At 38.5% G+C, this 14,699-nt stretch overlaps 1 protein-coding gene across 1 annotated transcript; it reads left to right on the top strand.

Annotated features, from left to right (window-relative positions):
* The first annotated feature begins 5,611 nt into the window (after positions 1-5,611).
* LOC127216688 (olfactory receptor 1078) lies at positions 5,612-6,541 on the top strand. The gene has a single exon (XM_051177495.1). The coding sequence runs from the start codon at positions 5,612-5,614 to the stop codon at positions 6,539-6,541; it is 930 nt and encodes a 309-aa protein (XP_051033452.1).
* Positions 6,542-14,699: the final 8,158 nt, after the last annotated feature.

Raw genomic sequence — 14,699 nt, 5'->3', positions numbered from 1 at the left:
AGGTTTTTTGAGGTATTAAGTCTCCCTAGAGAACAAACACTTGACTCCTTCCCACTGTCCTGTGTGAGGCAGAGCTTCAGTTTCCATCCTCAGCCATCAGAGAAGATTTTGACCTTCACAGGGAGCTCTTCCTCTCAAGCCTTGGGTCCAGGTGAGTGAGAGCTCAGGGGATACTGCAGCAAAGGGGAAGAAAATGAAACCTGAAGACACTTACCTTAGGTCAATTGAGAGCCAGACCCACCTAGACCAGAATGGAATTCATTATTAATTTGTAATCTTTCATTTATTAATTTTTCTTCATTTATTCATTGTGCTGAGAAAAGAAATGAGAGTTCAACTGATTGAAGTAGGGCTTATTGCAGACAATGAAAAGATAATAACATAGGCACAAATAAAAGAAGAAACCAAGGACTAGGGGGATATCCTCTTGGTTAAAGTGCACAGAAACAGGCAGGTAAATTTTGGATCTTAAGAGTATATGTAAATGAAAGTGATCAAAGCAAACATCTGTTATCCCAGTCTCAGAAGACAGAGATGGCAGGTTCCAGAGCAAGCTGGCTAGAAAGATTAGTTATATCAATGAGTTCTGGTTTTGATTGAGAGATCCTGCCTCAAGGACTAATGTGGAAGATTGCTATAGGATGGTTCCAGAAACTAATCTTAGACCTCCACTTGCACAATCAAACATGTGTCCCCACAGACAATGCATACACACACACACACACACACACACACACACACACACACACAACACACACATGGAAAAGCAAAAAATGAGAGGATCAGAAACACAAATTACTTCAATAAAAGAACACAAGCTCAAGAATATACAGGGTGTTATTTATGGAGGAAAATGCAGTGAAATTAAGCTATTTTTGTGTTTTAGATCACTCGTACTTCACTGTGTTTCTACGCTTATGAGAAAGACCAGTAAAGGAGTTTTTTCCCAAATCTTATCTTGATATAATTTCATAAGATAAGCTTTTTAAAGTATTGTTTTTCCCTCTAGTTATTGACACTGAAGGGAATTGTATAATAGATGGCCAGTACAGGTCTTAAAGCTTTATGTTGCACTTGCTCCTATACCCCTGAGGCTAGTGCCAGTTCATTTCCTTTCTTTTCTACTAAGGTCCTGTGCAAGCTCTTCCCATTCACACCCAGTGGGGTACTGTATTCTTGCTCTCCAATGCAATATTTCCAGTAAAGTGTTGGGATTATTTTTTATACAAACTTCTCTCTTGCCATTTAGTTATTTCATGCTCACAGAAATTCCAAGAGATGTATGTGACAGTTGACATGAGCACAAACACTAAAATAAATTGTCACTTTAAAAATAGGGAACTAAATATGGTATAGAACTAAGTGAATACTTTTTGCTACGAGTCACAAATTATTTAAGACGATAATGCTCTTTTCAAAACATTCATTCAAGGGCAAAAAAAACAAAAAAAAACAAAAACAAAAACAAAAAAAACATAACCATTATATTGATTGGAGGTGGAAATTTTAACCATAAAAGGTTATTCTAATAATATTGTCAAAAAATGTGGCTTGATGACAAGCAATAGGGAGACAGTCTGCAAGTATTATGAATAACAGAAACACAGACATTCTGTAATTCAAGACCAGGCCATTCTCAGTGTGGGGCTGTACTACACTAAACTTGACATCCTACTTCCTGGTGTGGCAGAGATAGTAATGGCTCAATTCCCTTTGGGAAACCAAGTCACTCCTGGTTGAAAAAAAAGAGAGAGAACTAGCCTTCAAAATAATTATTTTAACTGTACTATAATAGCAAATTGATAAAAAAGAATATGAAAGACCATCAAAAGTGTGGCACATATCTATTAGAAAGTGTCATGCTTTCTTTGAAATAAATTAGCTGCTTTATAATACTTAATTTCCAAGGCTGTATAGATATTGTGTAAAAAGGAGAGAAACAAAACTACAGAACACACAGCAATACTTAAGGAAGGTGTTTGCCATGGGTTTGATACACTGTTATGAATACTGCTGATTAATACATCCATGTAAGAGATGAATGTGGGCATACTATGGAAAAGAAATTTTGATGTAAACTAAGACCATATGCTATAGGCACTTACAGCATCCATATTCATGAAACTACTGTTAATGTAGTGCTTATGTTTTTCTATAAGGCAAGACACAAGTTTTCAAATTTTAACATTTCTGGTTTATTAAGGCATTATCATGTTCATTTTACAAAATTTGACATTTCCATCCAGGCATATGATGATTTTGTTTGTGGTCAGCCATTATACTACTTCTCCCACTTCACAAGTTGCACAGACATATATGGAGTGAGTCTCTCATGTATTGGATTTGGGGACACGAACATGAAAATAAAAGAGAGGCAGTTAATATTGTTTTAAAATTTTATCTCTGTAGTCATAGTGATCTTTATTATGGTGTCTAGCTGTCATCACTGCACAGGATTTCTATGCAGGATACAATGTGAACATCTGGCATGTGTGTATAACATGTTAATAATCAAATCCAGTCATTCAGCATATCTAGCTCATGACACATGCATCATTATATTGTGTTGGAATTCTTAAAATTCCTTTTTTTCTGATTTTAAAACATAAGAAAATATATGCAAGACTAAAGTATTCAACTACATTTGTTCCTTTTTTAAAATTTATTTATATTTTATGTATGTGTGCTCTTCGTGCCAGAAGAGGGCATCAAATCCTATCAGAGATGGCATTGAGCCACCATGTGGTTGCTGGGAATTGAACTCAGGACTTCTAGAAGAGCAGTCAATGTTCTCAACCTCTGAGCCATCTCTCCAGCCCTTACATTGGTTTCTTATGATTACAAAATATGTGTATGTGTATGAGCTACAGTTACCTTACCGTGCTTCAGTACATTAAAGTTTATTTTGCCCTTGTAATAGGACCTGGTCCTCACTCTGCAGTTTCTTTCATTAACCTTTCTTCTCAGCTTAGCCTCTTGTCATCAGTGTTTAAATATGTACTACACTGATTTTAAAAGATACTTTCAAATTTTTGATTCACAAATATTCAGTGCACATATTTAAAGCATCCACTATGTTTTAGTATATTTGCACATCTGGGTGAAACAAAATTGAATGGAAATCTAAAAAGATCCAGAAATATACAAAATATGAATGATTTGGTGATATCATCATGAGTTATGAACTCAAGACTAAATTTACAAGGTGTTTCCTAAAAGTCCACAGTAAGGAATTCATCAAGATTTAATCTGACTCATATAAAGATCTGAGCATGCAGATAACTACAACAAAGATGAAATGAGTTTAACTGAGTTGCAAGAAGAATGGAGGCCTTCCACTCAATGGCGGAGGGTACTATCTCTTTCAATATAATCCTAAAAGACTTTCTATCAATATAACAAGGAGATGCCTGGTCATAGCCAAGTTCTAGAATCAGCCTCAGTGTCTGTAAACAAGTGAGTGGATATGAAAAGCATGGCATGTGTACACAATGGAGTTTCATTCAACAATACAATAGAATAAAGTTGGGGGCTGGAGAGATGGCTTGGTGGTTAAGAGCAGGTACTGCTCATGAGGAACGCCTGATTTCAGTTTATTTTCCATAGGAAAATGAAAATCTTGGGTCAACTTCTACATTAGGGAAAGACAGTTCCTTTTGGCTTATAATATTATTTTCAGAATTCTTATTTGTGATATAAGACATTCACAGCACTGGCTCTCATGAAATATCTGATGAAAGAGAGAATGAATGGCTTTGACATTTTAACAAAACAATGCTTCAATAAACATGTTACAAAACAAAGTTCAAATCATTGGGAGTTCTGGGCAAATTCTCTGGATATGTTGTGGACTAATCAGTGAGGATAGATGGTGAGGAGGGCTTAGTGGAAGCAGCCTCAGAAGTCCATGGCTGGCCATGAATGCTCATCGACAAGCATTCCTCAGTGCAAAGGTGCTATACTCCTGTATGGTACAGTTATTCTTATAATGACAGGAGATTCCAAACATCAATAGTAGTTAGTAGGGCATCCATTTCAATTCATAACATGCCTCGTTAAGAATCTTACATGCAGGACAAGCACGGTGTGGATGAGTCTCCCTCTGTCTTTCAGTTTAACAACAACATTCAGACTACTTTATTGTCTAGCTTTCTCTGAACCAGCACTCATCACTCTTTGTCTTTCTGGTTGTCTCATTGGTGATGTCAGACATCTGAAACAAACACCTGTCTCTGGGTTTGGCATAATAGGATGGGATTTTTGTTTCAATGTCATCTTCCCTGATGTTCTTGTCCTGACATAAAATTTGCATCCTCCATAGTTGAAGGCACAGGTAAGGAATTGTGAGATTAGAGCACACAAACACACACACACACACACACACACACACACACACACACACAGTGGCACACACACACCCTTCCTTGGGCTATAAGTCTCCTTTTCTTTTTAAAACAATAGTTTTATAGTTATTCTTTGAAAATTTCATACATGTATACAATGTATTTTGTTCATATCACCCCTATTCCCTGTTCTATCTTCTCCAGGACCCAACATATCTCTTTCCCAACATTCATATCCTCTCTTTAAAAAATAACCCATTAAGTTCAATTGGAGCGTCCCATATGTGCATAGATATAGGACCATCATCTGGGATGTGAGCAATCTGATAGTGGTCACAGCCTTGAAGAAAAGTGATTCTCCTCTAGCAGCCATCAACTGCCAATAATTCCTTTGCTAGGAGGAGGCCCAGTAGCCCCTCCTTAATCCATGCTGGAATTATTAACTGGCTTGATCTTGTGTAGGGCTCCTCTAGGTAACCAGAGCTGCTTTGGAATCATGCACATAACAGTCATACCATGTCCCAATGCCAGCATTTCCCAGCTTCCTCGGCAACCTCTAGTTCTTTGTTCCTTTTAGCCTATTATTCTTGATGTTCTCTGAGCCTGCATCTCACAGTTATTGATTCTCAACTTTCCCACCATTTTACAAAGCTCTGAATTAACTACTACCCACAGCAATGAGAATCTTCTCTGACCCAGGGTGACAGCAGTCCATATCTACAGATGTAAACATATATGTTTAGAAGGCAGTTTCACAAAACAATCATTTAAAAGGGTAACATCAGTGTGTTCTGTACTAGGCATAGCAACTCCCATAGCTATTTTTGTACATTGATTTCACAGTATTTCCCATGATTTCCTTCTTGTGGAGCTGGCCTTTAATCCTAACTTTTAACACCAACTCTCACACGGTTGTGGCCTGTGTTGATATTGAACTCATAGCAATCTTCTTGCTTCAGCACCAGTGTCTGGATTACAGGCATAAGACAGCTAGCAACAACCTCTAATTGTTTGGTGTCTGGAATGTGGTCAGCCATTCCTAAATATCACTAAACTGTGAAAAGACATTTCCTATTAAATCTGTAATATATGTAACCTCTCAAGGGAAAGGGCTCAAGGGACAGGGAGGGATTCATCCCAAAAACGCAGTATGTCCTAAAAGGACTAGATCCATGACTAAGTGCAGAAATTAAGTTATTTGTTAAAAATTGTATCTATTTGTGTGGAGAATGGCTGCAGTGTTTTCTCTTTCTAGTGAAATACAACTCATGAACTCAAGTAACAAGACAAGAGTTTCAGAATTTCTTCTTCTGGGATTTTTAGAAGAAAAAGACTTGCAACCTCTTATTTATGGTCTTTTCCTCTCCATGTACCTGGTCACTGTCTTTGGGAACATGTTCATCATCCTGGCCATCCTCTCAGACCTCCGTCTGCACACCCCCATGTACTTCTTCCTTTCCAACCTGTCATTTGTAGACATTTGTTTCATTTCAACTACTGTCCCAAAGATGCTGGTGAACATCCAGACCCAAAACAAGGTCATCACCTTTGCAGGGTGCATCACCCAGGTATATTTTTTCCTGCTTTTTATAGAATTGGACAATTTCTTACTGACCATCATGGCCTATGACCGTTATGTGGCCATCTGTCATCCCATGCACTACACAGTAATAATGAACTATCAGCTCTGTGGATTTCTGCTCCTGGTGTCTTGGATTATAAGTGTTTTGCATGCCCTGTTTCAAAGCTTAATGATGTTGCAGCTGTCCTTTGGCACACAGCTGGAAATCCCACACTTCTTCTGTGAACCTAACCAGGTGGTTCAACTCACTTGTTCTGATACTTTTTTTAATGTTCTGGTGATGTATTTTACACTTGTGCTGTTGGCTACTGTTCCTCTTGTTGGTATCTTCTATTCTTATATCAAGATAGTCTCCTCCATTCGTGCAATCTCCTCAGTTCAGGGAAAGTACAAAGCATTCTCCACCTGTGCGTCTCACCTCCTGGTTGTCTCTTTATTTTACTGCACAGGGATAGGAGTGTACCTCAGTTCTGCTGCAAACCACAGATCACAATCAAATGCAACAGCCTCTGTTATGTATACTGTGATCACCCCAATGCTGAACCCCTTCATCTACAGTCTCAGGAATAAAGATGTTAAGAGTGCCCTGAAAAGATTCTTTAGGAAAAAGTTATAAGGAGTCCCCACTTGGTATCCCTACTAGCTACATGTCATCTCCTTTATTTCTTTTTCTTTTGTTATTAATAACCTTGTGAAGCCAATTAGTGCACATGAGCATGTGACCTTCTACTGGGGCATGAGCAATCTACTAGTCACCACATACCCAAAGGAGGGCGACTCCTGGGACCTGGGACTCTGGTCAGATGGCAGAAGAAGTTGTTCCTTCTATTTGTTTCCTGAAGGTCTCATCAGTCAATTTCAACTACACATAGCAAGCAACTCATTTGATTAAGATATCTGCTTTCTGGTACCAAAACCATTTTCTTGGTGGCCCATCCCAAAGTTATTGCAAAATGACATGAGAACCATTTAGAAATACCTATTCATATAAAGGACAGCTATACTTAAAAAAAACATAACTTATTCCCACAAGGCCTATGTTTTTATTGAGGAACATTTTTTTTTGTTTCACTGTAGATTCCATCATGGGATTAATTATACATATAAAAACATTTGTTAAATATGACTAAATAAAAACTTTTTTCTCTTTTGCACCTTTTATTTCTTATCTGTACCTTAACTTTTCTTTTTCACTCTTGCTTTCCATTCTCTCTCTCTCTCTCTCTCTCTCTCTCTCCCTCTCTCTCTCTCTGTTTCTGTATGTGCTTAGACTCACATGTGCACAGGTACATATGGACTTGAGTGCATGCACATGTATAGGTCCTAGGCTCATGCTAGTTATCAGCCTACACTTCCCTTTGACTTTGTTCATTCTCAATGCTCTTCTTCATGCAGCATTTCCTAGGGACCCCCTAACTCCATCCATCTGAAGATAAAATTTTAAAAAGCCACGATATCCACACTGCATTGTTGGGGTCCTGGCAATTCAAATTTAAATCCTTACCTTTGCCTGAAAGGCATTTAACTATATTCCCAGACTTAACTTGCTTTCTTAATAATATATAATTTAATTTTAAAATTATTTTTTAGAATTTTTATATGTACTGCTTTTACATGATTTCTACACATTCTAGCTCCAAATTCTCCTGTGCATGCCATTCCTCATATTCACAATCTCTTATTCTTTACTATTGTTGTCATACAATATATATGCACACAGATAAGTGCATACCACCTTTTTAAGTCACTTAGTATTGCTCATTGGAGTGGATAACTTATTGGGAGATTTGTCCTGGAGAAGACTAGTTCTCCTTCTCTCTATTCATGGGTATTTGGCTAGGTTTAGAGTACCAGATGTGAGTTTCTTCCTATGAATGATAATTAGGTCCAATAACTATTGGTTAGCTCTAGTAAATAAGCGTCACTGTTGTGTTTTGAGGATGTATTGCCATTCTGGTCATTGTTGTGGTTCATAGACTTTGCACCTGGGTAGTAAGTACTATTGACTGATTTTTGCCCTGGCATCTTCCATGGCTCCTGTAGAAGTAGATGATGTATTCAGCAATAGAATCTTTCCTTCACAGTCCTGGAAGTAACCAAGGGCAAAAACAATAGCATGAACTGTTTATATGCTCTTGATAAACAATTCAAAGGGAATTAGTGGGATCATCCTAATCCCATGTTGTAATTTCATTTAAATTGAACATGTAATATATTCAATGTATATATTAATTCATACACACTAGTGTGTGTAGTTTAAACAGAAAATGATTCCCTATGACATTTACCAACATCCTTGTTATTTTGTTATTTATCCTCTCTCTTAGTTCTGTGTTGTTCTCCATTCCCTTTCTACAGGTAAGTTCCCTGCCTCTTGGTTTTCCCATTTTCCCTTTTCATACCTGTGTCATAGTAGTCCCCTCTCTATAGCTCTTTCTCTGCCTTACCTCTGCCATGGCCATTTTAAATTTTTTTCTTTTATTGAAAATAGATCCTTTTCACATAAAATATATCTTAATTATAGTTTCTTCTTCCTGTACTCCTCCAAGTTCCTCCCCATTTCTCCTCCCCTATGGATGCACTCCATGTCTGTCCCATGTTAGAAAAGAATAGGATTCTAAGAGACAACAATAACATGACACAAAAGAATATAAAAAGATGAAGCAAAAACCATTTTATTGAAGTTGGATGCAGCAACTCAACAGAAGAAAAAGAATCCCAAGGATTAGCACAAAAGTCAGAGACCCATTCATTCTCCTAGTCAGGAGTCCCATAAAAATACTAAACTAGAACCTTCACCCAGAAGCTGATGGAAGCAGAAACAGAGGTCCACAGCTAAACACTGAGCCAAAGTCCTGGAATCCAGAGGGAGGGGGCCAAGATCACTCTGGGGAAACCCACAGAAACAGCTGACCTGAGCAAGTGTGTGTGTACATGGACCCCAGTCTGACAGATGAGGAACAAGCATAAGACTGAACCAGACCCCCTGAATGTGGGTGTCAGGTGGGTGGACAGGGCAATATATGGGGTCCCTGGCAGTGGAACCAGTTTTTATCCCTAGTGCATGAACTTTGGCAGCCTACTCTCTATGAAGGGATATTCTCTCAGCCTAGACACATTGGGGAGGGCCTAGGCCATGCCCCAAATGATGTGAGGGACTTTGATGACCCCCCATGGGAGGCCTCACCTTCCCTGGGGAGTGGAAGGGGTGGGATAGGGATTGGTGGGGGGAATGGGAAGGCAAGAGGGAGAGGGAACTGGGATTGGCATGTAAAATAAGATTGTTTTCAATTTAAATGTCTGTGTGTGTGTGTGTGTGTGTGTGTGTGTGTGTGTGTGTGTGTAGAGCTGTGTAGGTCATGTGCTTGCAGCTTCAGTTTCTGTGAACTCAAGTGCACCTGGCTTAGTTGATTTACAGGGCCTTGCTTTCCTGGTGTCTTCCAACCTCTTTGGCTCTTACATTCTTTCTGTTTCCTCTTCCTTGGGGTTCTCTGAGCCCTGAGGGGAGATTTGATAGAGACCTCCAGTTTGGCTCTCTCCATTTAATGTCTGTCTATGGGTCTTGCATTTGTTCCCATCTGCTGCCAGAGGAAGCCACTCTGATGATAACTGGACAAGTCACCAATCTACGAGTATAGCAAAATATTATTAGGAATAATTTTACTGATATTTTTGGAGAAGTAATGCTTGGTTTTACCCTAGATCTCTGGGCTATCAATTTCTAGTTCTTGGTTACCCAAGCATTTGTTGAATTTGGGTTCTTTTTTGTAGAGTGGGCTTCTCCCACAAGTTCTATGCCACCATTGCCCTAGCATATTATCCAAGCAGGACAGATTGAATGTCAGAGGTTTTGTGGCTGGGTTTGTATCCATGTTTCTTTTTCAATAGCCTGCAGAGTATTTTCCTGCACCAAAGAGACTATAATATAGGTGTAAAGTGTCCATGTAGGCCCTCTTAATTTCTCTACGTTAAATGAGCTCTGTGGGAAGCTGTTGTTTGGCAATGGGACCCTGCTGAAAATTTTCAGAAAGTAGCAGTTTAGGTTATTTGGAGATTTTTCATGAGACTTCTTGGCCCAATCATCATTTTTAATTTTTGTTTTCTTCAGTTACTCCAGGTTATATACTCACATATAAATATTCATATCTGGGATTCAGAAATAAGAGAAAATATGTAGCTTTTGTCTTTCTGTACTTGGTATAATATTTTCTAGTTCTATTCATTTGCTGAATATTCCATGATTTTTCTTTAAAGTGAATAATATTCGGTACTGTGTGTACCACATTTTCATTATCCATTCACCAGTTAAAGGACATTTAGAATATTTCCATTTTAGCTATTGTGAATACAGCAACAATAAACATGGTCCTTCACATAAAAAAATCATATGCTGTATTTCCCACAAGTTTAAAATAAAATAAATATGCCATTTCTTCTTCAAAATTACATGCAAAGAAGATTCTTGGTATAGACCTAAAGTGATATATGATACATGTTTTTTATGCCAAGTGTGGGAGAGGAGCCTTCTGCATGCTCAATGTATGTCTTATCACTGAGTTATATACCCAACCCGTGTGCCTGATTTTATCGCAGAATCTCAACCTGTGTAGGAACCTATAATGTCAACAATATAATGGAACATAGAGACATCCAATGTATTTACTCTTTTTTAATTTATTTATTTTTTATAACTAAGTGCATTTAAATGAAAACAAACATTTATAGACAATATTTGGGAATTTGTGCATTGTTCTTTCCAAACTACTTCCTGCTGGTAAGGGGCGCTGTCATGGGGGATTCGAAGAAGATTCAGAAATCCTGGCTGTAATCTGCAAGGCTGCTTTGTCCAGCTGTTTTGAATGTAGGATCACCTGGTACTCTGTTTCAGGTGGTCTGGCTTGATCAAACCACATTAGTCTGGAAGGAATTCTGTGGAAACAAAAATAGAAATCCTTTTCCCCAGTAACTTGTCCTTGAACTTAAATTTTGGAGTCAGAGCATTTTTTTAAATTTAATTTACTATTTTACATGTATATCCCAGTTCCCTCTCCCTCCCTCCCTCCCTTCCTCCCTCCCTTTTACTCTCTCTGCCCTCTCACATGCACCCTAACCACCCTCCCCTCCCATCCCCCCACCCCAGTTCCATATGTAGGGGAATGCCATCCAGTTGGGGTCATGTAGATCTGACAGGTCCTGTGAAGTAGGGACTAGGGCTTCTCTCCTGTCTCTAGGTTAAGGCAGTTATCCCTCCATGGGGGATATGTATGCAAGGTCCTTTTGTGCACCAGGGATACATTCTGGCTCCACATTTGCTCCATTCAAATTACACCGGAAGTTGAGTTCTTTGTAATTCTTATGTATAAAGAAGTTGCTTTTGAATTGGTTTTCTTATATTCTTATTGTTTGAGGATCAGAACATTATTTGTGTTGAGAACTGTTCTTCAGATATTTAGCCACACTCCTTGGATATTTCCAAATAATGTACAGAATGAAACATCTATAGTTGATAATTACTGGAACAGTGTGTGAGAGTTGGAACTCAATGCTAAGGTTCAAATTTGTAACATCTTTCACATCCATTTCAGCAATGAGTATGGAGTCCATAATAGCACTTATACCTCATAAAATACTTGTTACTAAAAATCAAATTACATAATCTCAGTAAGGTTTTAAACTTAGGTTATTGCTATGATTTGAATGTGAAATGTCCCTCATAGAAACAAACAAAAATGTGTTTGAACATTTAGGCCCCAGCTTTGGGTGTTGTTAAGGAATGTTGTGAAGCATATAAGAGATGAAGCCTGTGAAAATCCCTATTTTAAGTTATTTCTCAGGGCTTTCTAAGAGATTTCCAGAACATACAGTCTATTGTTGTTGCCCCTGGCTATTCCCCAGAGGTGGAAGGTAAGTCATTATTGCTGAAGATACCGTGCACTTCAGAACCAGGGCTGCAGAGACCACTGAGCTGGGACTGACAAGAAAATTCCTTCCTTGAAAATTACATACCTTTCATGGTACCAGAAGGCACGCTTACAAACAAGAGAAGCTGCAGTCCTTCTCAGCTATGACACCTATGAGCACACTGATGACCAACATGGCACAATAACCTTAAGTGTGCACTAATGACATACATACTGTGTCTATAACAAACTGTTCTCTAATTGGATTTAAGACTCTCTCAACAAGAGGCAGACCATGTCAGCTAACTACTCTGTGCTAGTAGAGTCATACAAGAGAAATCTACAACTGCCACTTTAATAAAACTGTATAATCCCTAACAACAATCTATAAATATTTGTTCTCCTTTTTTATTGTTTTTTTAAGACAGAGAGAGATTCTCTGTGTAGCCCTGCATGTCCTCAAACTTGCTGTCTTCAAACTCACAGAGACCTACCTGCCTGTCTCTACCTCTTGAGTGCTGGGATTAAAGGCATAAGCTACCACCGCTGAGCCAAAACACTTGTTCTTATACCAACAGATAAGTGTAGTCTTTGCCTCTCATCAAAGAAATTTATCTTTTCAACATATGGAGACCATTACAGAAAACCACAACCAATCAAAATGAAGAGCTTTACACCCAGTGACAATGAATACAGCTACAAAACACTCCTGCTCCGAAGGCTCACTGTGGAAAGCGGCACAAAGATTCCAAGAGGCAGATTATCAGGGAATTTGCTATAAGATTGTATCTCCTAGGAATACCAGATGCTACACCTATAGAATCTCACCAACAAGGCTTCTCAAATGTAACCTGAACAAGGATAACACCAATGATTATACTAAACTGGATGGAGAAATATCCTACACAAAGAAATATAGGAACCAGGGAAAGCTGGGAGCAGGGGAGGTGACATCACCCATGGAAGATAACAATTACATGCCCCGTGACAAATATTTCTCCCTGAAAACATACATACTGGTATGACCGAACAGGATATATTTAAGAATATATGTATATACATATACTTAAATGCGTGTAATAACAATTATCCAAAATAGAGGCCATGTATTGGAGGGTAGAAAGGGTTATTTGGGAAGGGTTGGAGGGAGAAAAGGAGAAATGTTGTAGTCAAATTTTAACCCCAAAATAAAAAAATATAAACAGGAGGCAGAGCATTGCAGGAGGTCAGTGGGGATGGGCTTTGAGGTTTTATAGCCTGTCTACATTGTACACACTCTCTCTTTTCTCTGTGAAGACGATGTGTTATCACTCTGCTTCCTGGCTGCCATGTCTTTCCATACATCATCTCTGAAGCTGTAAATCAAAACAAATTCTTCTAAGTTTTGCTTTTTTCCCCAAGATGTTCTATCACAGCAACAGAAATAAACTAACACAAATATTGCTCCCTGGATAAATGTACTTATAAAGAAGATATAGTGAGACTGATGGATTGAGTGAGTGAGTGATTAATTAGTACTTCAAAGATATCGAGAAAATTATCTGAGGCCTGTAGTAGAAGTTTCCTCAGGTTGCCATATTCCACATACCTAATATCTTTACTAAAATATTTGAAAAGTATATTGATTTAAGACTTCTCTTGGTTCTGTAAGAGTAACTTCATGAAATTTCCATCTATTCAGAAGGTCCAACCTAGACAAGTGGTCCTGGGTCATTTTCACTCACATTTGAATTCATAATAATTATTTCTTTATACCTTAGTAATGGGAACTATCTTTACATCACTAGTGCATAGAATAGTCCAAGAGCACCTCTATTTTATTTTTATTGAGCTATACATTTTTCCCACTCCTCTTCCCTCCTTCCTTCTCCACTTCTAGCCTCCCCCTTACCCCTCAAGCTCCCAATTTACTCAGGAGATCTTGTCTTTTTTCCTGTCCTAGGCACATACATGTGTATCTCTCTTAAGGTGCTCTTTGTTACCTAGGTTGTCTGGAGTGGTGGACTGTAAGCTTGTTGTCCTTTGTTTTATGTCTAATATCCAGTTATGAGTGATCACATATTATATTTATCTTTCTGGGTCTGGAACACCTCATTCAGGATGACTTGTTCTACTTCCATACATTTGCCTGCAAGATGTCATTTATTTATTTATTTTTACTGCTGAGTAGTACTCCATTGTGTAAATGTACCATATTTTTCTTTCTTTGTTTTTGTTTGTCGTTAATTATTTTTTTTATTTTATATAACCAAGTCCATTTAAATGAAAACAAACATGTATAGACAATATTTGGGAATTTGGGTGTTGTTCTTTCCAAACTACTTCCTGCTGGTAAGGGGCGCTGTCATGGGGGATTCTAAGAAGATGCAGAAATCCTGGCTGTAGTCTGCAAGGCTGCTTTGCACAGCTGTTTTGAATGTAGGATCACCTGGTACTCTGTTTCAGGTGGTCTGGCTTGATCAAACCACATTAGTCTGGAAGGAATCCACAGCTTTTCATTTTCTGTGGAAACAAAAATAGAAATCCTTTTCCCCAGTAACTTGTCCTTCAACTTAAATTTTGGAGTCAAAGCATTTTTTTAATTTAATTTATTATTTTACATGTATATCCCAGTTCCCTCTCCCTCCCTCCCTCCCTCACTTCCTCTCTTCCTCCTTCCCTCCCTTTTACTCTCTCTGCCCTCTCACATGCACTCTAACCACCCTACCCTCCCATCCCCCCACCCCAATTCCATATGTAGGGGAATGCCATCCAGTTGGGGTCATGTAGATCTGACAGGTCCTGTGAAGTAGGGACTAGGGCTTCTCTCCTGTCTCTAGATTAAGGCAGTTATCCCTCCATGGGGGATATGTTCTCAAAGTCCTTTTGTGCACC

The sequence above is a fragment of the Phodopus roborovskii genome, unplaced genomic scaffold, assembly GCF_943737965.1.
Source record: "Phodopus roborovskii unplaced genomic scaffold, PHOROB, whole genome shotgun sequence".
NCBI classification, from domain to species: Eukaryota; Metazoa; Chordata; class Mammalia; order Rodentia; family Cricetidae; genus Phodopus; species Phodopus roborovskii.
This window is presented reverse-complemented; position numbering and strand designations above follow the sequence as displayed.